The 27,261-nt window shown below is 34.0% G+C and overlaps 1 protein-coding gene across 1 annotated transcript; it reads right to left on the bottom strand.

Moving 5' to 3' along the window:
* Positions 1-240: 240 nt before the first annotated feature.
* Positions 241-8,432, bottom strand: LOC134281327 (tyramine beta-hydroxylase-like). The gene is made up of 9 exons (XM_062763811.1): positions 8,326-8,432; positions 7,558-7,750; positions 4,931-5,060; positions 3,773-3,871; positions 3,213-3,392; positions 2,356-2,510; positions 1,685-1,928; positions 1,326-1,422; positions 241-947 (listed from the first exon to the last, which is right to left on the bottom strand). Exons 1-9 carry the CDS (start codon positions 8,334-8,336, stop codon positions 371-373), a joined length of 1,686 nt encoding a protein of 561 aa, XP_062619795.1. The 5' UTR covers positions 8,337-8,432; the 3' UTR covers positions 241-370.
* Between the last annotated feature and the right edge of the window lie 18,829 nt (positions 8,433-27,261).

Below are 27,261 nucleotides of genomic sequence, written 5' to 3'. Positions count from 1 at the left end.
ATGGACTTTTGATCTCAAGTACTGTTCTTTATCTCCATATGTTTCATATGTTAGCATTGATTTTTTCGGGGCCCTTGCCCAATGGAACGGTTCTCTAAGATTAACCCTTATATTATTTGATTGTGAATGACAAGTGATTACTATACAGAGTTTGTCTGACTTTTCTGTGTAATTCTGAAAGAACTCTGGAGAAAGTTATTTTTTTCATTTAATTATTTTTTTTGTTAACAAGATCAACAATAATATTTAACATTCTTTGGTAACAGTTCATTATTAAGTGAATGTATACATGAATTTTCAAGAAGTTAAAAGAATTAAATGTTAGAATTGAATACATAAAAGCAAATAATATCTTTTCTTCTTTTTTGGTTTAAAAGAACATGAAAATCAGCAATGATACAATGAAGAAATGTGGAAGTACTTGTGAGGCACCATTTGTATTTCTTCCCATCTCGTTCAACATCTGTTCTCTTAAAATTTCAAGGTCACATGATTCGATCTTAGAATAAAAAGTAAGCACATCAACATTTCTCGACAGCCTTGCGAACCATTTCATCGACTCTCCAATATCACCCTGCATACAAGGATGTAACTTAATCTCTTTGACCACTTCCTTGCACTCTTCTAAACATTTGGATAAAGGCAGACAACGCTGGTCGATTTTACGGTAGATTTCCACCATTTCCGGATGAGAAGCATTCGTAAACACCGTTCTGTCACAACCATTAATGACCTGGTTTGAGTATAATTGAATTAAGGAGATATCGTTCCAGCTGACGCACCACGGAACTCGGACGTTTGTTATAGGGTGTACGGTAAGAAAACCGAAGCACATCTCGTCGGAAGTGGCGTCGCCTTGGAATGTAGTGAAGGATTTCGATGATGATTTAAAGACGCATTTTGTTCTGATTTCATCTCCTGGCATAATTTTTATGGTTGTTTCGTACCTATAAATAGAAAAAAAAAACTGGCTAGAGGAAAACATTAAGAATGCTATGCGAGTCTTGCGTCAGGGTCGAAAAATGGATGAAAACTTATTAAGAAACAAGAATATGTTACACATCCTTGTTGTGCTATGAAAAGATAAACGAATCTGACGAAATAATAATCAATCTATTACAGATCTTTTATATTTCTCATACATTATTTCTAATAAAAGATAGCGTATATGTATGACACCATAATCCGCTTTATATGGGTTAAAAACCCTAATACTATTTTTAAATTTATTTTTTGTTTATCTTTATCCACATAATACGATGTTGTCCAATAGATCTATTTTAATGAGCAGGGCATTTTTAAAATCTAGGAAAAGATGACCTTACTCTAAAAATCGGGGTCGGTCATAGCTGTAGTCGGGCTCGTTAGTCAGAGTGTTTATCTTGACGCCATTTCTGTACTGGTCAATGTATTCTTCCCGACCTGCAAGTCAAATCATTGGAAAAAAATATAACATTAATATATAGTTTTTTCACAAAATTGCTCTTCGAAAAATAAAATTAAGAATTTAGGTAACAATTTTCAGATCTAATAAGGTAAAGAAGAACTTTATGAATACAAACATGTTTGATTTTCTCTTCAAACGGAATCAAAACCAAAACTGTCATTTATACTTTTACATCAGTTATACTCTAGATTAGAGGAAGAATTTGACAAGTCGAGCACTCTTTGCGTCATGTCGTACCTAAATAGTGCATGTGATTGAAGGCCTTGGTGATGTAAACAGGACCAGTAAAAATCATGTTAGTGTCTTTTGCGGAACATTTGGCGTCCACTTCCACGCGATCCTTCCCGGGTGGGATTTCCAGATAATCCTGACCTACCATCATAATGGCGGCGTCGTTTGGTCGTCTGTTAGGTGTGTAGTACAACGTCATACCGGAACTGTCTTTGTAGTCTGATCGTAGTTCAGGATTATTCCAATGAAACTTAAAGAAAAATGATTGGAATTATAATATACATGAAAAAAATGAGACACTCGGCACACCTCTGCTGTTTCCTGAAAGTACCCCAAAGGCAGAATATTCCGAGGTGAACCGCGAGGAGATTGACGATCTTAATATCATAATAAATGTTTGTTCCGCTAAAACAATATGGAATCAAAAGCATTCTTTGGGCATGTAATAATGCTGGGTAATTTTTAGAATGTGCCGATAAATGATAAACAATCACATTGAATGTAGTTTGTTTCAGCTAGAATCGTTTAGATGATATTATTCCAGTTATTTAAAACAATTTCAAAATATTGATGACGAATATGAATATAATGTAACTGTTAATGCAAAAAACAGGAACCGTTTTTCGATATGAAGCTTTTAAAATCTTAATAAGAAAAATGAAAAAGGGGCAATTCACCTGCATCATAGCAAATTTGAAGCCTTTCTGACCTATCCGGAACCCTACATCTTTGTGAGCACATTCTCCGTTGCCTCCCACGGCCCAAGCCCCGATAATAGTCCGGCATTTGTCAGAGCCCATTCCGCATTGTGTGGGTGTTGTCTCTTGGGTAACTATAATAAGAAAAACAAAAGTTATAACACAATACTGTATATACACGTAATCACCATTTCCAGAAACGCAAAAGCTACATGTGTATAAATAAACCTCTTGGGCTTATTCTGTGTTATATGACGAATGATTGATGGATTGTAAAGTGAAACATGTCTTATCCGATATGCACTGGGAGAGAATTTTCTCAAGATTCATAATTTATAATGATTGATTGATTTATTATGCAGTTGTATGTTGCTGGTCTTGCCAACGCTTATCATCAAATTGGAATTCTGTTTTTAAGGACGAGCGCTTGACGAAGAAACATTCTCTTCCTTTTTTTATCGATTTAAGTCAGTCGCAGTCGAGGTTCGAACTAACGACCTCTCCATCACGAATCGAGCGTTTCACCAAATGAGCTTTTCCGAGATTTACTTTAGTCATATATTTTTTAAGTCATCACATTTATGCAATGCCAGGGGCACTGAGTCATTACGTTTCGGATAGAATTTTTAGTGTACCAGTCGTGGATTCATTAACCTGGAAAAGGGGAAAGTGGCGATTTTTGGTCGGGGTAAGAGCCCACAACTCTACACACAAAAAATGTTGGTTTTTTTAAAATCATGTATATAATATGGATACAAAAATGGGTCCCGGACCCCCGGAGTCTCCTTCTTAATCTGTTAGTGTGTTCATCAGTCGGTAGAACTTTTTCACCTCACCTGAATCTTCGCATCCAAAGAGAAGAATATGATGCATGACGTATTCGTTGTCTATATATGGCGTTGTTGCGATCAGGTGATAGTCACCATCATTGGGAAGTTCAAAGGTCATACAGAAGTAATTGGTTTCTAAATTGGGTACCTGGGTTTGAGGATATCTTAAAGTTTTGTTCTTTACATCTGTAAAAAAAATTAGTACAGTTGTTATTTTAGAATCAATCTAATTAAAATGAGATGTTAGAGATCAGCTCGCATACTCGCTATACTAACATAGATACACAACATCCAATAGAAGGTTACGTCAGAGGTCAAATTCGGAATAACTCTAGACTTATTCGCTTTAACAGATAAAATTGCAGGCGACGATTTGATTGGTTGATTTGACCTCAGATGTGACCCTGTATAGGATTCTGTTAGATGTAAGTGTAGGGAGTATGCTAGAGGATCAAACATACAATCTTTTAAAATAAACATTATACATATAGACACTATCATGTATTTGAATAATTATACATTTTAATATAGCCCCTCCCCCTTCCCAGAAAAAAGCAACATCTGACCTGGTTGATTGATGGCGTCACATTTGAAACTCTCCAACTCACACTGAACCCACGTGTTCTTTGGCCGGCAGAGGTCGCTGTTGTATGGTTCACATACACCTGTGTATTAAAATTAGTATTTTATTAAGGAACACTGCAGGTTTAAAAAACACACACACAAATCCTTTCATGATAATTTACAACGTTAACTCATGTGCTAATACAAGAAGAGGACCGAGGACCGTAAGCGCAGCATAGGTTTAATACAACACTATATATATGTAGGATCCAATGAAATACGTATAAAAATGTAGCACAGTGATGAAAGAATATTTTGAAACTTTATCTGTTCAGATGAAAAAAAAGGGATGATCAGGGATCAGTAATAACTTATTATTATATAGCTAATAAATAGTCTCTAATAATCTAGAGAATTGCTTAGTTCAATATCTTGAAGTTTTATTGAACGCTGAGTTTGTATTACGTATATGTATATGAGCATATGCCTGAAACATTCCAAATACGAGCGTTCAATATCGAACGCCCCGTTGTAAAAAAAAAAAAGTCGTCTGGTCAAAATCTCAGAGTTAAATTACAGAAAGGAAGTGGCATCTAGGTAAGATGTGTTTATTGTTAACGTCTACACAAACTATTTATTAAGAACTTATACATATTACATGTAAAACCTAAATAAGCATATCATAACGCTAGGTAGGGTTCTCGGAATGATGCTATATACAGGACAGGCGTTAATTTGAATACCGATACTAAAAAAATCATTTATTTGAGTTTTTAAGTTGGAATAATTATTATAAATTATGAGTAAATGTTTTAGCTATATAATAAAGGAGTTATTGAACTTATACTGGTGAATACTGGCACTCGTTGGCTGTACAAATGCATTCGCAAGCTTGTGCATTTGTACAGACAACTAATTGTGTCAATATTTACCAATATAAGTTCAATAACCCTTTACTACTTCCCTTTACTACTGCTTCTTTTATTTAGTGACAAATCTTCAAAGTATATCTGTTTTCAGTAAAGACAATCATAGTCAATTTTAGTATTTCACTGACGCTTAAATGTACAGTCCTATAGCTTTAAAATATTTTGAACTTAATTGATTCAAAGAATTGAAAAAAAAAAAAGATTAAAAAAATAAATATACTGTTGTTTAACCTGGATGAGAAAATGCGTTTTTATCCGGAATAGCGTTTTCCCGCCATACGCAGTTTGGGTCGCCAAGTTCTTCTCCATTGGTTTTACCGTCCCCGTCCGAGTCCTTCCGACACAACTCCTGCGTCCAAATCTAAAATAATTTTAAAAAATTGCACAATTAAGTAATAATTCTCAAATATGTTTTTCTATTTCTGCATCTGACATAAATAAATCGGGAAAATGTCTAAGATGGTTCAGATAAAAGAACGCAGGATTTGGTTTTTATACACATATTTTCCCCCTATATTTTTCGATCTAACATTCAATATTAATAATGATGTATGCAACTGACCAGAAACGTACATGAGATATAGGGAATGGTTTTTTAGCTCATCGTGTTAAAAAAAAAAAAAAAAAAAAAAAAACTACGGACATACGGATAATATGTCAATATCTAATAAAATTCCAGATGCCAAAAATGCAATTGCCCTTTTGTGGATTTAGATTAACCATGAGTAAAGGACGATTTCACAAGCCAAATATTTTGAATGTAAAGAAAAACAATTGCGGAAAGTGGCATGATAAATAAAACTCTTTTTTTTTGTATACAACACTAGCATATAACATGCTATGAATATTTTTCTTCACAGCAAAGGATTTTTAGAAATAAAATTATTTACGCATTTGAACGCTGATAAAGAAGTAGCAATTGAAAAAATAACATTGCGACATGCATCCCACTGCGCAGATAATGGGTTTAACACGATTCTTTTGTTGTATGTCCCCGGTTTTGAACCGTTCCTATTTCTGAACCCGATAAACGTCTATAAACGTTACAGGTTACAAAGGGAATTTTAAATTCATGTGATTTCTACAGTTGCCCGAAGGTATAGACAAGAAAATAGTCTCTTAAAAAGAGTTCATTGAAAAATAAAACCAGAGACCTCCGTGGTGTGAAAATACATGTAAATGTTACTTTGAAAGCATAAAAAATACGCATCAATTTTGTTTTCCTCTATGGTTTTGAAAATACTGTATTGTTTAATTTCCCTTAAATCAAATATAGAAGTAAAAACGTAAAATTATCAACAAATAATAAAATTGAAATTTGCATTTTATCATTAGAAACTATAAACGTAACAATTAAAATATTTTCCCCGACGTTTTTTTCAGATATTTAATGTCATTTATTAATTTCAAGGCTAAGAATTCTTCAGTGAAAGGGTTGGGTCTTAAATTAGGACACATTCCGTTCTTATATATTGATACTTATTAGTGGGAATTACGTTTAAATATACGGGACATTTATCATCCACGAATCTTTTTCAGTTTGTTTGAATGGATACTGAAGGTGTCGAAAACATTAAATTCAATTTCATAACCTTCAAATGTCGCACATTCACAGGTTTTTAAGTGCATGTGTGATCGCTCTACAGACTTTGAGAATTTTAACATTATTGTTAAATGGCAAATAAAAATTCTATAGAAGGGAAGGATTAAATTTTATTTCAAGTCGAATCCTTAAACAAAGTTTCGCCCTCTCCAATATTTATTTTCATGTGGTTCAATTTACTGTATGCATTTTTCAGCTTTAAATGGTTTCATTTGTCGCTGACACCTTTCTTTTGTATTCCTAAAACTTTCAAAGATTTAACTGCTGATTTTTGGGTCAAAAGACTTTTTTCGAAATATATAGGGATTTACTCTTCAAGATGAAATGGTTGAATGTTGATCTAGAGGGAGGTGGAGAGAAACAAAACAAAGGTTTCCCAGATTTTATAAATAATTCTAAAATATTCATTGAATATGTTTAAACTGGTAAAAAGTGTTACATTGCTATTCAGGAGTTTCCCTTGATGTACTAGAAATAATAATTTGTTGGATTTGCACATTTATTTACCCCTTCTCTTATTTCATAAGTCATACATGTAGGTGATTGAATAATAATTATGCAATGGATCAAGTTTCGTCCAATACGATAACTTGCCCTCTTAACCCCCTTCCCCGCAGTCACGCATTTTAACGCATATACCATTTCCTATTTCTAACGCAAAATCATGCATATACCGTTTCCCCGCAATCACGCATTTTCACGCACTTTAAAAAGTTCATTTAATCTTCAATTTATTGCCAAATTCCTTCTATTTTTTACTTACATAAATCTAATAAAATAAGAAAAGTTATTTTTCTATTAAAATATTACGTCCTAATATTATTTACGCTAGACTTGAAAGAAACTTGTACCATGCCATAAAGTGCTTGCGGGGAAATGGTAAAGTCATATTTCTTTGAAGTGAACGTTAAGTGTATGTTTCATAACAGTTCAGTAAAGTTGTAAAAAGCTAATGTTTGACAACAGTTATGTAAATGTAATTCATGGGAAAAAATACCCTGAAGAATACAAATCAAAATAATCTTAAAATACAAGCATTTTCCGTTGTGAGTTTTCTCAAGCTAAAAAAAAAGGGTGGGCTAAATTGAGATACAAACGACATCGGACGATTGAAACATTTTATTGACTTCATGAATTAGAATTTTTAAAGAATGTCAAAGATTTGAAATAAATAAGTATCTTTTTACTCGGCCCGACATATTTCAATACCAGCACGACGTGTGTCATACATTTCTATCGGTCTTATTTAACTTACCTTCCCAGCAGCATCAAAATCCTCGCCAAAGGGATTTCTTGATCCGCCCCCTAATTCGTTTCTGTGACCTACTCCGTGCCAGAGATAATTTGGCTTACAAGGATGTGGCACGGAGTCTCCATTTGGGATTTTTGATTGGAAATATTTGAAACCAAGTGTACTTGCAAAGAGCAAGCAAAGGCATAGGCATATCCTTAAAAAAATTAAATTAATATAATTAAATAAATAAATAAATAAAAGAACTTATAAATCCTGAAAAAATATTATCTTTCACAAGTCATTCAAAAAAGGTAAATCTATATTACACAAATATTTTAGTAACAATTAAAAAAAAATTATGCATAAAAGCATTTGTTAGGGCAATTCAAGTCCATTTGGACTTAAGATCCTTTCTTTGACCTACTTACATGTCCTTTTAATTTAGAAAAGATTACGGTCAATTTATATTAGATCCGCGGTAAAGTAGATGACATTTAACAACACAAGTAAAATAAAAGTGACCCTTTCAAAAAACAAAAACAAAAAAAACAAAAACAAAAACAAAACTTTCTCATGTTCCTTTGCTTAATGAACTTTTGTTTCAAAAAATTTCTTTGATTAAAGAAATGTTATTTCAAATAATTAAAAGACAGAAAATGCGCATCGAGCGGTCTAAATGATTAAAAAAATTAATTTACGAGATATAAAATTTTTAAGCTGGATTTAAATAAGAAACCGTGCTTAAATTGACGAATTTCTTTAAAAGTGATGTTAAAATATGGGACTTACCCCTTCGCCATTCTGTGTATTGAAGAATTTTAACCGTCTTAAACTCGAAGTTTATATGCCGGCTGCTTTTCGGGGTGTTATTGACAAATAATGGCAAGTTTATCCTCTATACTTTAAAATCATCTACCGTGTCAATGAATACAAATTCGCTTTTACCTTCGTCGAGAATCGCTAGCCTAGATCCTGAGAACCAATATTTATTTTAATGGACAAAAGATTGAGGAATTCAGTTATTATTTTCTTAACATTATTTCAATCTCTTGATTTATTCAAAAGGTCATTTTCCTTTTGCATTTTCATCAAACACTGACCCATATTATGCACCCTCTTGGAAATGTCTTTCGTTCTTTAGGGGGATAAGAAGAATTTCAAGGAGAGAGAGAGAGAGAGAGAGAGAGAGAGAGAGAGAGAGAGAGAGAAAGAGTACCCGAGATCCCTACATTACGAGGAAATGGACTGGTCATAAGACCAACACTGTGGGGAAAGTTGGAAATTGTGGGGAAGACGTTAATTCCCCACAGTTACATGTGCCCTTTTCTCGTTCATTTTACGACATAACCAAAGGTTAACATTATAATTATAATGTCTTATCGATCTGAAACAACTTCTCACCTTCATTGATTTACATACTTCAATTGTTTAACGTATAACCTAAGCCAATCAAATTTCCCCACAAGAATTTTATTACGACTCACACTACCGAAAAACGACGTCTTTCGGAACACCCCAAAATAAATATTCTTTAGCGGGAAAAAGATATGGGATGTTGTTCTAGCGGTTTATAACAGTAATTTACAATGATAAAAATAGAATTTATAAAGTCTTTATGGTAAATAAATCAAGTACAAGATTTTGTATTATTAAGATTTTGCTGGTCGTTAGCTTAATGAACGTTTTCGCCATGTTAGTTGAATTGAATCAAACAGGCACATAGCATTCGGGATGCGGAAGGGGGGGGGGGGGGATCTGCCCACCTCCAACCCCCCACATAAAAGTTTTTACCCCCCCCTCCACTTAATTTAAGTTGCAGCATTGCCAAATAGGGGTGATTTAGTGTTTGAGTAAAAATATATCTATATATGTTGTACCTAAAGTTCTTGGACCCCCATCCCTAATTCCATGAATTAGAAAAGTTTATTTGACCATTTTCATTTTAAATTATTAGTTTTTTAGCTAGTGTCATTTTTTTTAAAATTTAATTGACCCCCCCCCCCCCACCTTTTTTTTTAAACGATGCTATGACTCCGCGATAGTGTTTGTCCAGGAAAATACATGAGAGTCTATTGCTTTGAGTATTTTTGTATTTTATTTTTCTATTTATTTGTGTGTGTGTGTGAGAGAGGGTGTGTGTGTGTGTGTGTGTTTGTTTAAATATGGAAACATGTTTGTTAAATTGGAATAGATTAGATCTTCGATTATTTGAAGGTAAAACCCTTGGGACAAACATAGTTTAAAATATTGTTTTATTAAGGCTTCTGACAGTGAGTCCAAAAATAATTTTTCACCCCCAGCCCCCAGCTGGGACGGGCTAGTCCAAGTTTTAATGACAGAACTTTACTACCCTCGAACTCCAATCACTTCTGATTAGCCATTACCCCTCTATGAGTATGTAAAACAAAAACGATTACAGCTTCATATTATTACCTATGTTTTAATCCATATCAGGTCCAATGTCAAACAGTATCTGTCTCAACTTTCGAAAGATGTCCCTTGTTCTTTAGCCATTTTTGAAAATTAGATGGCCATGAGCTTAAAATTAGTGGAAATGAAAACCATCATTATATATAAACAATTAAGAATATTAGGGTTTTCCCTTGGAAATGAATTGACCCCCACGCCCCCCCCTAAAAAAAACAGGGGCATTTTAAAAAATGACCATAACAGATGAGGGAATATCAGAATAAGTGGACGATACTTTATATTTATCATGGTCGTAGGCGCAACTATTTTGCGGATCCAGGGTAGTGTTAAACCCTGGATTCCATATTTTTTTTCTACGTCTTTGTTATATCATATAGTGTTCATATCCGTCCGTCTGTCTATCTGTTAGCTTTTTTCTTATCCGACACATAACTTTAACAGCGTTTAATACTATTAAATCAAAAAATTATCTTATCTTGTCAGCTGATTCATCTTTGGTAGAATGTATGTCGCGCATCAAAACTGCGCTGACCTTAAATTAATATGCTATGACCAAGTATGAAAAAATCCTGTCCGGCTCATAACTAGCTGCGAATCTATGGCATATTAAGGTTTTATATTTTTTATATTATTTATATTTTAGAGTCTTGAACCATAATGCTGTATACAGATCCCGTAAGGCAATAATTGTGCAATTAATGGCGCAAGATTTTATTCACAATTTTTGGGAGAATTTTTCCACTTTCCAACATCATCATCCAATCAACTACTTTTATTCCCTATATCTAGGCATATTTTTAAGGAGTTTGAATGTTTTATCCATATCCAAGCTCTCATATAATCGTCTCTACGGACCAAATAAATCTGGTTTTGACAAATTCACAACAGGCGAACTCAATACTATATAAAACTATTAGACCCAGAATCCCCAAACTCGGCCAAAACTGCAGTACTTGCATCTTAGGTAGAAGGTGTGTAGCGACCTATTTCATGGTCACTGTGATCTTTAATTTAAGGAGGGATTCCTGTCCGGTTTCTGACTTGATGAAATATTTAAAGTGTTTTCGCTTATAATTATGTATTATACATGAATATTTAGATGTATTAGGATTTTTCTTTCCTCGTCACAAACGTTGTAAAATACTAGATAGAAATGGTAAACTGGGTTTAAAATCTTAAGGTTATCCGATCCTCAGGTTCTGCAAATCAGGCATTGAGTAATTGAAAATGTTCACAAAGATGTCTCTAAATTCTCAAATTAAAATGTATTTACCCACGGTGTTTCTTTAAAATTCATCTTTAAATTTAATCATATTGTATAGGAAAAATTAGTAAATCTCGAATAATTTTTCAGGAAATGTGATTTGAACTACCTACTGCATATTTTTTAATTGATAATTGGTCAAGAAATACATTTTATGAATAAAAATCATAGGTATCCAGGCTTTTAAAGAAAATTGCATGAATTTTACACTTATTTGGACTTTACTTTCTCCTACGTACTTCCATTGTTTCATAATGCATAGTGTATGAATGTTTCCTTTCAAAGAAAACACTGTAAATTGCTTCTTATTTCAAACCATGCATATAAACATTGGTAACTAAGGCTAAATTTAAACAAATTAGATTTTTTAAAAATATGCAAGTTTTACTTCATTTTATGAGGTACAAATGTCAACTTTTTAAATACCGTTTGTTAAAACTTTAAAGAACATTGAATCATACGTAGAGGCATAAAATGAAAATTGTTGCATGAAAAAATTTCAATTTCAAGCTTTATTTTAAGACTTTTTGAATTAAATTATAAATTAAAGAGTTATCCTTCCTTGCTGAGGATCGTATATCCTTAAAGGGACTAACTTTTCGGTTTGGTATAGAAACATTATCTGCTTCTCAAAATTACTAAAAAGCAATGGATTTAGTTAAAATTTTGACACAATCAGACTTGCAAAATAGTCAAATGAAATTAATATTGTGACTAAATTTTTAAATTAATCAAATAAATATGATTTTCAAAACACAATACAATTATGTTTGCATTGAAAATTAAGCTTCCAGTCCAAGTACAAAGAATGAATGCACTTTTAAAAGCCATTAGAGTTGAACCCGATGTTTTGCGCAAAATAAAATTCCAAAATTCATTAAATTTATGGGTTTTTTTAATAGGTCTTTCAATTCTTTTTACCGATTTTCCATATAGTTTTTTTTCTGAGCATAATAAATTAACGTCGGGTACAATGAACTTGGTAGTTGTGGAAAATGTCTAAAGAACTGGGGCCCGTTTTACAAAAGGACTTACGACTTGAGACCAAATTTAATTTTTTTTAATAAACATTATATCAAAATTATTTTAACCTTGAAATGTGGTAAGACGTTTTTACACAAATAATTTCAAAGAGAATTGATTTTGCAAAATTTTACAATCATCTGAAGGTTTTGGTTTAAGTCATAAGTTCTTTTGTAAAACGGGCCCAAGGTTTTGGAATATTATATTACATAAAATTATTAAATAATGCCAAGCGACACAAATTTTTGACAGGTTTTGTCACATTTCTATTGTTATTCATATGCATACTAGTTTTCAACATTGTTTACATCGAGACGCAACTTGGCCATTGGTCTCATTTGCACAGAATATATATTTTAATTTAAACTTATACTTATCCAAAGGACCACGTTGGCCAAGTTGTGGCTCATATCTAATTGAAAAAAAAATGTCCTTAAACTAGGGTCGAGATAGCTGTACTAAATTAGCCTTATGTTAATTAACGATTGATATTATAATCACCTTACTCACGTGACATACTGCTGTTCGATACACGAACACTTTTTTTTTTTTTTTACATTTCATTGTCTTTAAGTTTCTGTTGTGACAGCATCTACCATACTACCAATATTAAACTATGGGAGATTTTTGCGCAAATTTTAATAGGGTTTGAAGATAATATGTCTCTTATTTAACTTTATTTTTCATTAGGCGTGCTCTGAAAGAATTTTGGTATTGACACTTGTAATTAGAAAGTACATGTATTGGCTCATGTCGCCTCTGTATTATGGTCTGCAGGGCAAGATATCTACCTCATCCCTAAAAAATAGAATCATTTATTATAATTGTGCACCATAAAATCAACATGATCTCTTCCTCTTCTCCATTCAAATTCGTAGTGCGAAAAAATCATAATATGCACTAATGCGGTATCGTTCAAACTTCCGGAATTTAAGGCTTTTACATGTTCTTTTCAATTACATTGTCTTTAATTATAGAAATATGTATGACAAAAAATTCTAGAAATAAATATCAAAAGCTTATGCTTGCACAAAATTCATTAAATTTAGCGAAAGCTTAAAATGGGTTACCGAAAAGGTTCCAAATGACGTTCTTAAGTATTCTTTGAGCCAAAAATGGGAAAAAAGTGTTTTTCTTGTTTAGTTAAAACGACATCGGGAAGCATAAACGGGAATTGACAAACGTAGAATTTTTACATAAACCATGCAAATTTGGTTTAATTCCTGAAAGTACCTGTATTAGATTTAAAAAGTTCTAGGTTCCAGAACCTAAAAAAATATATTTTTTATGCAAAACAATTAAAGTAAAAATAATTTGTGAATGCCCCAACACGAAAATATTGGCTTTCGTATTCCTCCCTACTGTGTCGCCCGTGTGGCGCAGTGGTTCGAGTGTCTGCTCTAGAGTCGCGAGGTAAGGAGTTGATCCTTACATCGTGGTTCAAATCCCACTGTGGGACGTGCAAGGAGACCGGTTCTTCGGATAAACCGAGGCCTCATGTCGCAGTCGGTGCTGGCATGAAAAAGATCCCTCCCTGCTCAATGGCTCCAAGAGCCGAGTAAATACAAAAAACTGCAGATCTCCAAGGGCAAGTTTTGGCGTCTCCATATGAGTGAAAACTCTCGAAAGGGACGTTAAACAATATAAAACCAATCAATGGAATCCTCCCTATTGTATGCGTGCGCAGAAAAAAAAAATACTATGGTGTCAAGTGTCAAAGAATAAATGTCGCCAGATCAATAATTTTAACACAATCTCTTATGAATGTTTTATTAAAAAAAAAAAAAAAAAACGTCGTCTGTCTGTCTGTCTGTAAACAATTTTTCCAAAATGCTACTCCTCCTACAGTTTTTGTCTGATTTCAATATAAATTGGAACACAAGTAGACTATACGAAGATACATAATTCTCTGCATCGGTTTTTGATTTCGATGAACGGTGTTGCTGTGCTTAATATAAATTCTATCACAGTTTGAGCATTTTAAGCCACAGAGTACTAACTAAAGAACCACTTTGGGAATAACTTTGACAGACTTTTTCTACTAGGGAAAGTGTCAAAACGGGTGTTAAATAAAGTGCATATATTTTTAAAGTCTTGATAACTTGAACTTGATAATTGCATTTCATATTTTATATTTGTATTTAATCTATTTAGATTATGGTTGGGGACTGTCCCCACTTTTATCCCAATTACTGTTTATTCCGTTTTCAAAAAGATTTTTCATTCTATAAATAAAAAACACCCTTTTCCCAATATTAATAAATAGAAGGAAAAAAACGTTAATCTTTAAAAATCAAGAAAATTTCAGGGACTTGTATCTTCTTTATATCTTAATAAGTGTACATCCTGTAATTAACAAAAGAGAAAATATATTAGTTCGGAGCAATTAATGCCGTCACTCTAGAAATTAGTGTGATTAGATGTTGTTGAGGAATGGTATTAGCCATAGACTCTTTGATTTGCAATAAATTATTTGTGCAGATCCAAATAAAAAGAAGAAAACTACTTTTAACTGAGGCACACGACTTTAAACTATCATCCGACTTTAGAACTAGAATTAACAATGGAAAATTCTAATGAAAGAATTTAGATGCAGTACTGGAAGTAGAGGTATCCAGTAATACAATCAGTTAACAATATATCAAGTAATATTTAGTGAGAGAGACTGAATATACTGTGGGGAAAATAAAGTAAGAGAAACAGTATGGGGAAAACTATGTGAAGGAGTCTGAAAACAGTCTGGGAAAAGTTCAGTGGGAGAGTCTAGGAACAGTATGGGGAAAATTCCGCGAAAGAGACTTAAAGTGAGAGAGTCTGGAACAGTATGGGGAAAGTTCAGTGAGAGAGTCTTGAAACAGTATGGGGAAAGAAAAGTGAGAGAGTAGAAACAGCATCGGAAAAGTATAAAGTGAGAGAGTCTAGAAACAGTATGGGGAAAGTTAAGTGAGAGAGTCTAGAAACAGAATGGGGAAAGTTTGGTGGAGGAGTCTGGATACAGTATGTTGAAAGTTTAGTGAGAGAGACTGAAAACAGTATGGGGAAAGTAAAGTGAGAGAGTCTTGAAACAGTATGGGGAAAGTAAAGTAAAAGAGACTGAAAACAGCACGGAGAAAGTAAAGTGCAAGAGTCTAGAGACAGTATGGGGAATGTTCTGTGAGAAAGACTAAAATCAGTTTTGGGAAAGTCAGGGATTCTAGAAACAGTAAGGGGAAAGTAACGTGAGAGAGTCTAGAAATAGTATTGGAGAAGTAAAGTGAGAGCGTCTATAAACAGTATGGGGAAAGTAAAATGAGAAAGTCTTAAAACAGTATGGGGAATGTTCAGTGAGAGAGTCTATAAACAGTTTGGGGAAAGTAAAATGAGAGAGACTGAAAACAGTATGGGAAAGTAAAGTGAGAGAGTCTAGAAACAGTATGGGGAAAGCAAAGTGAGAGAGTCTAGAAACAGTATAGGGAATGTTCAGTGAGAGAGTCTGGAAACAGTATGGGGAAAGTAACGTGAGAGAGTCTAGAAACAGTATGGGGAAAGTAAAGTATAAGAGTCTAGAAAGAGTATGGGGAATGTTCAGTGAGAGAGTCTAGAAACAGTATGGGGATTGTTCAGTGAGAGAGTCTAGAAACAGTATGGGGAAAGTAAAGTGAAAGAGTCTGGAAACAGTATGGGGAAAGTAAAGTGAGAAAGTCTAGAAACAGTATGGGGAAAGTAACGTGAGAGAGTCTAGAAACAGTATGGGGAAAGTAAAGTGAGAGAGTCTAGAAACAGTATGGGGAATGTTCAGTGAGAGAGTCTGGAAACAGTATGGGGAAAGTAAAGTGAGAGAGTCTAGAAACAGTATGGGGAAAATAAAGTGAGAGAGTCTAGAAACAGTGTGGGGAATGTTCAGTGAGAGATTCTAGAAACAGTATGGGGAAAATAACGTGAGAGAGTCTAGAAACAGTATGGGGAATGTTCAGTGAGAGATTCTAGAAACAGTATGGGGAAAGTGAAGTGAGAGAATCTAGAAACAGTGTGAGGAAAGTAAAATGAGAGAGTCTAAAAACAGTATGGGGAAAGTAAAGTGAGAGAGTCTAGAAACAGTATGGGGAATGTTCAGTGAGAGATTCTAGAAACAGTATGGGGAAAGTAACTTGAGAGAGCCTAGAAACAGTGTGGGGAAAGTAAAGTGAGAGAGTCTGGAAACAGTATGGGGAAAGTAAAGTGAGAGAGTCTAGAAACAGTATGGGGAATGTTCAGTGAGAGAATCTAGAAACAGTATGGGGAAAGTAAAGTGAGACAGTCTGGAAACAGTATGGGGAATGTTCAGTGAGAGAGTCTGGAAACAGTATGGGGAAAGTAACGTGAGAGAGTCTAGAAACAGTATGGGGAAAATAAAGTAAGAGATTCTACAAACAGTATGGGGAATGTTCAGTGAGAGATTCTAGAAACAGTATGGGGAAAGTAACATGAGAGAGTCTAGAAACAGTATGGGGAAAGTAAAGTGAGAGAGTCTAGAAACAGTATGGGGAAAGTAAAGTGAGAGAGTCTAGAAACAGTGTGGGGAATGTTCAGTGAGAGATTCTAGAAACAGTATGGGGAAAGTAACGTGAGAGAGTCTAGAAACAGTATGGGGAAAGTAAAGTGAGAGAGTCTAGAAACAGTATGGGGAAAGTAAAGTGAGAGAGACTGAAAACAGTATGAGGAAAGTAAAGTGAGAGAATCTAGAAACAGTATGGGGAAAGTAAAGTGAGAGAGTCTAGAAACAGTATGGGGAATGTTCAGTGAGAGATTCTAGAAACAGTATGGGGAAAGTGAAGTGAGAGAATCTAGAAACAGTGTGAGGAAAGTAAAATGAGAGAGTCTAAAAACAGTATGGGGAAAGTAAAGTGAGAGAGTTTAGAAACAGTATGGGGAATGTTCAGTGAGAGATTCTAGAAACAGTATGGGGAAAGTAACTTGAGAGAGCCTAGAAACAGTGTGGGGAAAGTAAAGTGAGAGAGTCTAGAAACAGTGTGGGAAAAGTAAAGTGAGAGAGACTGAAAACAGTATGAGGAAAGTAAAGTGTGAGAATCTTGAAACAGTATGGGGAAGGTAAAGTGAGAGAGTCTAGAAACAGTATGGGGAATGTTCAGTGAGAGATTCTAGAAACAGTATGGGGAAAGTAACGTGAGAGAGTCTAGAAACAGTATGGGGAAAGTAAAGTGAGAGAGTCTAGAAACAGTATGGGGAAAGTGAAGTGAGAGAATCTAGAAACAGTGTGAGGAAAGTAAAATGAGAGAGTCTAGAAACAGTATGGGGAAAGTAAAGTGAGAGAGTCTAGAAACAGTATGGGGAATGTTCAGTGAGAGAGTCTAGAAGCAGTATGGGGAAAGTAACGTGAGAGATTCTAGAAACAGTATGGGGAAAGTAAAGTGAGAGAGTCTAGAAACAGTATGGGGAAAGTTCAGTGAGAGAGACTGAAAACAGTATGAGGAAAGTAAAGTGAGAGAGTCTTGAAACAGTATGGGGAAAGTAAAGTGAGAGAGTCTAGAAACAGTATTTGGAAAGTAAAGGGAGAGAGTGTGGGGAAAGTAAAGTGAGAGAGTCTAGAACAGTATGGGGAAAGTAAAGTGAGAGAGTCTAGAAACAGTATGGGGAATGTTCTGTGAGAGAGTCTAGAAACAGTATGGGGAAAGTAAAGGGAGAGAGTCTAGAAACAGTGTGGGGAAAGTAAAGTGAGAGAGTCTAGAAACAGTATGGGGAATGTTCTGTGAGAGAGTCTAGAAACAGTAGGGGGAAAGTAAAGGGAGAGAGTCTAGAAACAGTGTGGGGAAAGTAAAGTGAGAGAGTCTAGAAACAGTATGGGGAAAGTAAAGTGAGAGAGTCTAGAAACAGTATGGGGAATGTTCAGTGAGAGAGTCTGGAAACAGTATGGGGAAAGTAAAGGGAGAGAGTCTAGAAACAGTGTGGGGAAAGTAAAGTGAGAGAGTCTAGAAACAGTATGGGGAATGTTCTGTGAGAGAGTCTAGAAACAGTATGGGGAAAGTAAAGTGAGAGAGTCTAGAAACAGTATGGGGAACGTAAAGGGAGAGAGTCTAGACACAGTGTGGGGAAAGTAAAGTGAGAGAAATTAAAGTGAGAGAGTCTAGAAACAGTATGGGGAATGTTCTGTGAGAGAGTCTGGAAACAGTATGGGGAAAGTAAAGGGAGAGAGTCTAGAAACAGTGTGGGGAAAGTAAAGTTAGAGAGACTAGAAACAGTATGGGGAAAGTAAAGGGAGAGAGTCTAGAAACAGTGTGGGGAAAGTAAAGGGAGAGAGTCTAGAACAGTATGGGGAAAGTAAAGTGAGAGAGTCTAGAAACAGTATGGGGAATGTTCTGTGAGAGAGTCTAGAAACAGTATGGGGAAAGTAAAGGGAGAGAGTCTAGAAACAGTATGGGGAAAGTAAAGGGAGAGAGTCTAGAAATAGTGTGGGGAAAGTAAAGGGAGAGACTCTAGACACAGTGTTGGGAAAGTAAAGGGAGAGAGTCTAGAAACAGTATGGGGAAAGTAAATTGAGAGTCTAGAAACAGTATTGGGAAAGTAAAGTGAGAGAGACTGAAAATATTACGGGGAAAGTAAAGTGAGAAGGTCTAGAAACAGTATGGGGAAAGTGAAGTGAGAGGGATTAGAAATAGCATTAGGCATATTGATGAGATGGTGTGTGGAAACAATTTGCGGTAGGAATAGTGTAAGATTTGAAAAAAGTTACGTGTAATTTCGGTTAGAAAGTCGGGGAATGTTTCGATGAAAGTTCAGAGTGGGAGAAAGAGACTCCAAAATAAGTATGGGGAAAATGAGAGAGTATGGTAACAGTATGGGGATTACTTAATTTTTTTAAATCAAAATAGTTTTTAATGTGGAAGTAATACTCTTTGCAGTGTCATATTTTAATATCAGCTATATGCAATCTAAATTTTCAAAATTAGCAACATTATACATGTATTGTTAAGTACATGTTGTTAAGTTCATATAAGAAGTACAGTTAATTATTGTATATTTTATATCGTATATTTAAAATTTAGAGGGATTCCGAAATACTTTCCCCTTTATTCAGTGAGAAAAATTCATTTCCCCATATACTAAAAATTGAAAAAATACACTTAAACGACAGAGTTTCGAAATAAGCAAGTAGAGTTTATAATTAAATAGATCTCTTAAAAAATAGTATATGCTTGTAAGTTTTAAAAAAGTACGATAAAGCACTTTCCCCATAGAACTGTTGTATGACCCATTCCTCTTAATTAAGGAAAGTCGGGTAAAAGAGAGAGAGAAAGAGATGAATTTTAAAATGTATATAATTTTTTTATCATTTTTTTGAAAGCAGTTGTCCCAATCAAGTTTCCATTAATTCACTAAAGATATCACTTAATGGCATGATTTACACTTAAACCTTAAAGATTAGCATACTATATAGAGTAATTATTTTCTTCTAATAAAAAGATATTTAGTTAATAGACTTATACATGAACATTGATTTAAATATTATTCATAAAAACAAATATTTCATTTTTTTTATCACTAAACCTATGACATATCGTATCACACTACAGAATTAACCTGATCAAATGTAGAACGTATAAAACTGAAGTAATGTATTATTTTATTTTCCATACACTTGGTTTAACATGATATTGGTTGCATAATATTTAAAAAAAAATGTTAATTTTTTGTAAACCAGTGTTGGCCCCGTCTGATATAGCTGAAGGCGAATGTTACAGTTTAAAAATTGCAAGTCAAACTACAATGAAAACTCTAGCACTACGAAGCAAAGGTCAAAGCTGGATAATTTCATGAAAAAGTGGGTCAAAGTCAAAGTCAAGAGGTCAACTATTTTGGTACAAAATGAAGGTCTTGTCACAAGGAATAGGTCCAACCAAACAAAATCTATAGGCAATGTTAAAGTTTATGTGGACAAACAGACAAACAAACAAACAGACAAACAGCTAGACAGCCAGACAGGGTAAAACCTATATACCCTTGAATCTTTGATAACGGGAGCATACGGGGGTAAAAAAAAAATAACAATAGTTGTGTAGTCTCAAAACAAGCTATCATTATTCATTTTTCAAAAGACCCCAGACCAGGGATATTTTGATTTTTTTCTTTGTTATTCTCATATCTAGATTCTTACTACTGAAAATGTCATTCTCTGAAACTGTGTACAAGGTTAACTATCTACGTGTATTACGAAATGACTGATTTAACGACGAAGATCTATGTTTTCGATAAAAAACATTTAATCTCTCCCCAGAGGGCGCACTTCGCAAGATTCACTTACACCTCCTGTTGTCGTCTAAAAAGTACGAGTAGTTCCATTTGTGACATAATTAAATGGATGTTTCAATGCCAGCTACAAGTGTAAACATTAATTGTTTTGAACGTTTCGCCAAAGTTGTTAAAGTGTTTTATGCTCTCTGGTCGAACATATCATCTAATTTTGACTCCTTGATTTCAATTGAAGTGAGTGTTAAAAATCAAAACAAAATAGTTCCGTATCTCTATATATATTTAAGTTTTTTTAATATATATATCGAACTTTTGATAAGACGAAAAAAAAAGAGTTCTACCAACTGAAGTTATTCTTTAATTTTCTGTTTTAAAAATCACAAAGTTGACGAAAATATTTCATTTTCTTTTGTTTTACAAGATTCTTTTAATTTAGACGATAACAGAGGTGTTGGAGCGGAGCGTCCCTAATAAAAAAATACTATAGTTAACTATAGTTTACTATAGTTAACTATAGTAAATCAAAGTGTCAAAGTTTTCGTCAAAGTTTGTCAAAGTGTCAAAGTTTTCGCCAAAGTTTTTCAAAGTGTCAAAGTTTTTCAAAGTGTCAAAGTTTTCGCCAAAGTTTTTCAAAGTGTCAAAGTTTTCGCCAAAGTTTTTCAAAGTGTCAAAGTTTTCGTCAAAGTTTTTCAAAGTTTCAAAGTTATCACTATAGTAAATCAAAGTTTTCAAAGTGTCAAAGTTATAACTATAGTTAACTATAGTATTTTTTTGTTAGGGGTAAAACGCCCTCTGGCGAGAGAAAAAAACCCCATTGATAGTGCTTTGTATTGAACGCTACTTTTAATAAGGAAGTAAGCAGAAAACTTCTAATGTTATAGCTTTGAAAAACAATGGATAGTGGGATCAGGCTTCGAGGCCATTAAGTACAGTTTTAACATTTAAAAAAGGAGTATATAGTTAAAAAAAAATAGATCCAGAGCCTAGATTTCGTACTATATAGAAATCGACTTCCCCTCCAGAGCCATAACCCCTTCCCCTCCCCGATGTACCAAAATAAAGTCTACCCAAGGGGGAGGGGTCCTTGGAGGCTTTATTCTCCCAGTAAGAATTTTTCTACATCGATACATGTATCACTCCCTTGTCAAAGATCTACATGTACTCTAGATCCAAGTTGACCAGTGGTTCAAAGTCTTCTTGAGGGAAGAAAATTACATCCTACTCAATAAACATCGTTGTTATTTTTTCGGGAAAGCAAAAAAAAAAAAAGCTTTCGTAAGCATTGGTCCTATTATATCTACCAATCGTTACAATTCTTCACATTGCTTTAATTTACCTACTGATGATTCCTTTAATAAGGAAACATGCCAGTATAGATTCCAAATTGCTCAATTTATTTGATAATTATTGTTATCATTGAGTTGACTAGCTCAAACTCTATTTTCGTAACAAAAATTCGTTCATTTTGCTGTCTAGCCCCCAAATTAAAAAAAAATATGTGAAATAAAACTTCACAATTTTTTTTTCAAAATCTAATAAAGTGGGGTTGATTGAACTGAACGCTCGTACACTACTCCCATATCCTTGTATTTAGTTCAAATTACAAACATGAATTGGTCGATTCACAAAGAAGGATAAGTTTATGTCCAGTTTATATCAATATCTGCATGAGGAGTGATAAACCTTTTGAGCAATACTTTTGTGGGTTTAAAATATGTCCTTACTTTACATTTTGAAAACCTTGTGTAAATGAAATCCTTGATTATAGAAAAATCATTGTTACACTACGTACTAAAGAGTTTTTCTTTAGTTGGGGGGGGGGGGCGGGGGGGGTTGCAAGTGGAGTGATCTGCCCTTGGATCTTAATTGAAAGCTACATTATACCTGTTAAGAATTGTTATTATGTTGGGGGGGGTGCAAGTGGAGTGATCTGCCCTTGGATCTAAATTGAAAGGTACACTGTTATATATAATACCTGTTATGAAATCATGCATTGTAAACATTTTAAAGGATGAATATAATTTAAAGTACATATTGTGTCGGAGTGTATCTATTCCGCTGATGTAAACTGTAGTAATGTGTGTTAATAATTTTTTTTCTTAAAAAGGAGGGGGGTGGGTGTGCCACTATCATATATTGAGAATGAAATAAGAAAATTCAATATTTAGGCCTTTGTGAAAAGAATTGTCTATTTTGTGCATCTGAAACGGGGATACAAATGTTCCTTGACTTGTTGAATTTCGTTGTTCATTATTGGACTAGTCCATTTATGTAGTAAACAAACCGCAGGATCGGGAAACAAATTAGAAAAAAATCATTTCTCTAGTGTTGCATGTCCATATTGATATATGCGATATATATACGATATGTTACTTAAAAGAATGAGATAAAATTTGTAGATAGAATTTCTGAAGTATTAGAAGGAGGTTAAAAGGACAAACTTTATTTTATTCCATAGATGTTAGCACACCCATTCACACAATAGTCTAAACAGTGTGACATTTAACTCCGGACACGACATAGTCCGGACTTTTTACTACCATTTCTAATTGTCATGTCCATCAAAATTTTATAACACCTGGTGGGATTTCTTAGCAGTATCACATATTCTCATGTTGAACTCATAGACATCTCTACTTTAAAAGATATGAAGTCCAAAGTATCAGAATCCCATGGGAGAATGATGGGATTTTCAGTCCCACCAGTTATCCCACCATTCTCCCATGGGAGAAAAAATGTCAGATGGGAGAAAAAATCTCAGATGGGATTTTTTCTCCCACAAAATTGTTCAAATGGGATAAATCCCACGGATACCTACAAATGGGATATTTTCTCCCATGAATTCAAATATGGGATAAATCCCATAGAACATGATATGTGGGACATTTACTCCCATAAACATTCAGATGTGGGATAAATCCCATAAGGCATAACCAAAACCAAGTTAGCATTCTAAATGTTATCAAATTATAGATGAATGTATGAAGAATTAGAGACCCAAGGGTCTTGAATCACCTGATAAGCCATAAAATTTCAAAAAGTAGGCCATGTTGACCTTCTATTCAGTTGACGTTCTCCGGGGACCCAAGTTTCAAAAAATTACAATGTTTTATGATTCTACACTTATCCTCAAACTTTGTCAGTTGATGCATCTAGGGTTTTCGGAGAATGTCGACCAAAAAATAGGTCACGGTGACCTACTTTTGACATAATATTAAGCATATTAACTTAGAATCATCAAACTTTGTCAGTTGATGCAACTTAGGTTTTCCGAGAATGTCGACCAAAAACTAGGTCACAGTGACCTACTTATGAATATCTCAGGTACTTATTGGCTTAGAATTATCAAACTTTGTCAGTTGATGCATCTTGGGTTTTCAAAGAATATCGTTCAAAAACTAGGTCATGGTGACCTACTTCTGACATTTTATGGCTACAATTAAGTATCTTGGATACTTACTTGTCTAGAATTGTTAAACTTTGTCAGTTGATGCATTTTGGGTTTTCGAAGAATGTTGACTTAAAAGTAGGTCACAGTGACCTACTTTTTACACTATCAGGTACTTATTGGCTTAGAATCATCAAAACTTTGTCAGTTAATGCATCATGGGTTTTCAGTGAATGTCGGCCAAAAACTAGGTCAGAGTGACCTAATTATGACATTTTATGGCTATATTTAAGTATCTCAGGTTCTTTTTTGCTTAGAATCTCCAAACTTTGTCAGTTGACGCATCTTGGGTTTTCAGAGAATGCTTTTTAAAATCTAGGTCATAGTGACATACTTGTGACATTTTATGGCTATATTTAAGTATCTTGGGTACTCTTTGGTTTAGAATCTTCAAACTTTGTCAGTTGATGCATCTTGGGTTTTCGGATAATGTCGACCAAAAAGTAGGTCATGATGACCTACTTTTGAATATCTCAGGTACTTATTGGCTTAGAATTATCAAACTTTGGCCATGATGACCTACTTTTAACATTTTATGGCTATATTTAAGTATCTCGGGTACTTTTTGGCTTAGAATCTTCAATCTCTGTCAGTTGATGCATCTTGGGTCATAGGATACTTAGTGTTAGAGGCTTCAAATAGAAGTGATAGATTGTACAATTTATCAGAAGCGATTCAAGGCCCTTGGGTCTCTTATATTATTTTTTAAACTAATAAGCAATGTTTGAATGAGATGATTGTTAATGAATTTCAAAAAAAGTATTTACTTCAGATAATATGCATATGAATATCGATTACTTAAAAATATTTGAATGCAACATTGATCAGTTACATATAGGATTTATCCCATATTTGAATATCTATGGGAGTAAATGTCCCACATATCATGTTCTATGGGATTTATCCCATATTTGACAATTCATGGGAGAAAAAATCCCATTTGTCAATATCCGTGGGATTTATCCCATTTGAACAATTTTGTGGGAGAAAAAATCCTAATGGGAGAAAAAATCCCATCTGAGATTTTTTCTCCCATCTGACATTTTTTCTCCCATGGGAGAATGGTGGGATAGTTGGTGAGACTGAAAATCCCACCATTCTCCCATGGGATTCTGACATTTAGGACTTCATATCTTTTAAAGTAGAGATGTCTATGAGTTCAACAAGAGAATATGTGATACTGCTAAGAAATCCCACCAGGTACTGTAAATTTTTTTGGATATGACAATTAGAAATGGTACTAAAAAGTCCGGACTATGTCATGTCCGGAGTTAAATGTCGCACTGTTTAGAACAATCCAAGGCAGCTTACTGTGACTTTTGGCGCGAAAAGAGCGATTCACCCCTTTCGTAGAATACAAATGGACTGATCCAGTATTATAGAAATGCAGAAAAAAGGATACACGGACATTTTGAAACGGTGAATGACATGAAATAATTGTTCCATGCAAAAAGTTTAAATGAAGTAAACACTACAGTATTTTGTATCAGTAATATCATTGTTTTTTCTGAAAACTGTTTCTTATAAAATGCAGGTAAAGAATTCCAATGTAAATCAGCTTGCACAAAATCGAGCTCTCGAGGTATGATCTATTAGTTTCGGATCTTGCAAATATCAATCCTTATACAACCTGACGCCGTGACGTCAGGCAATAATAGAATATTTACATTTCGAATGTATTTGTCCGAGATAGAATTACAAATAGAAAAAAAAAATACTTATTTCTACATTAATCTACTGGTTCATCGATAGGAGCGGTTAAACGTTAATTTGTGGAATCAAGAGCATGTATACAAAAATAAGGAATAACTTTCAGAATTTTTGGTGTCATGACGATGATCATTCGATTGGCTTGCGTGATAAGGACAAGGTATGGTAACGGCCGAATCTGGCCCCTTGTTTGAGGTAAAATTCAAAACAAAGTTAAACTTGTGATAGTTCGTAGTTGAGAAATTAAATTGAAGCTTGTTTCAAAATCAGCATTAAGTTTAATTCAAAGCTTACACAGAAGCCACAAGATGTCGCGGAAGTAGGCCATTTGGCCGAGAATTTCCTCAATTTTAGTTTAATTCGTCAACTTTGAGATAATCTTCACTTTGGGAAACATAGAACACAGACTTGCTTATCTGAGAATTTTATACAAAAGATGCTCCTGATACTGTGTATGAAATATATTAATTTGGTAGATAGGCAAGCTTGAGTCTATGTTTTCTGAAACAAAATGTACCAGAAAATCAATAGAAATTTGCATAAAATTGAGAAAACTCGGAAATTCACATATTTTCTGATTTTCTTGTTACCTCTATAATATCCCATAACTTAGAACCAATACGCATTTTGTGGCAGGAATAATAAGCGGTTTTTAATTGATAAACTGTTTCATCAACTAATTAATATTGTTTTGCTAACCTTTAAGTCTTTTTTAAAAAGTAGGAACAATCCTTTTAAAAAATATTTTTCCTCAACCTTTTAAAACGGTTTTTAAATACACATCCCATACTTTTTATCAACTAATTCTAAAAAAAAAGTTTTTCTGTTTCCTTTTCGGCACATTATCTGACTGAAATCTTTGACGAAATTTATATTTATCAAAAGTGATGCCAATAGAATCTAAGTTTTATTTACTAGTATATCAAATCAAAGGTAACACACATAGTTGTACAAAATTCTTTGGTGTCAGACAATTTATTTACATATACGAGGGGTTATCAAAAAGTTCGTGGACTAGCGCCATAAAATTAAAACCGCTTTAGGCACATCAACGAATTTTAAAATATCAAGTTTGCATCACCTTTTCTATCTTAAGTATAAACCATAGATCATAAATTTTATTTTCTAATAAATTAGTAATGTATTTATAAGCAATGGTATGTCCAGACGGCGCAACCTCGAAAACGACGTTTTTGCGACCTGTGTGCTAATGAGAAAAACTCTTTCGATATGATCATTTGACATCCAAAAATCCCGTTAATTCAGATATGTGTTGGGACACAATTGTTCCATAAAATTTGAAATTTTCACTTAATTCTGAAAGCTCTGTGAAATTTTATCGTAAATTTTACACGGAACGTCCAAAAAATTAGGCCTTGAAAATGACCTCAAAAGGGGGGAGGGGTTTCCGTTTCCAATATTCTATAAAGTTTTGCCCCTGAAAAAAACTGGTATAGACCTAAAATATATTTAAACTGGCTACAGAGTAATAATATCCATCCAGGGTTCTTGTCTTTTAATGTCAAAATAGATTTAGGGAGAAAAGGGATGCACGGTTTATGTCGATTTGCAGTCAAGATGTGAAAAATCAATTACGTCAAAAAATGACGTTGATCATGTGTTGTAC

This window comes from Saccostrea cucullata, unplaced genomic scaffold (assembly GCF_032062105.1).
Source record: "Saccostrea cucullata isolate Sc308-1 unplaced genomic scaffold, CSIRO_AGI_Scuc_v1 ctg393, whole genome shotgun sequence".
NCBI lineage: Eukaryota > Metazoa > Mollusca > Bivalvia > Ostreida > Ostreidae > Saccostrea > Saccostrea cuccullata.
This window is presented reverse-complemented; position numbering and strand designations above follow the sequence as displayed.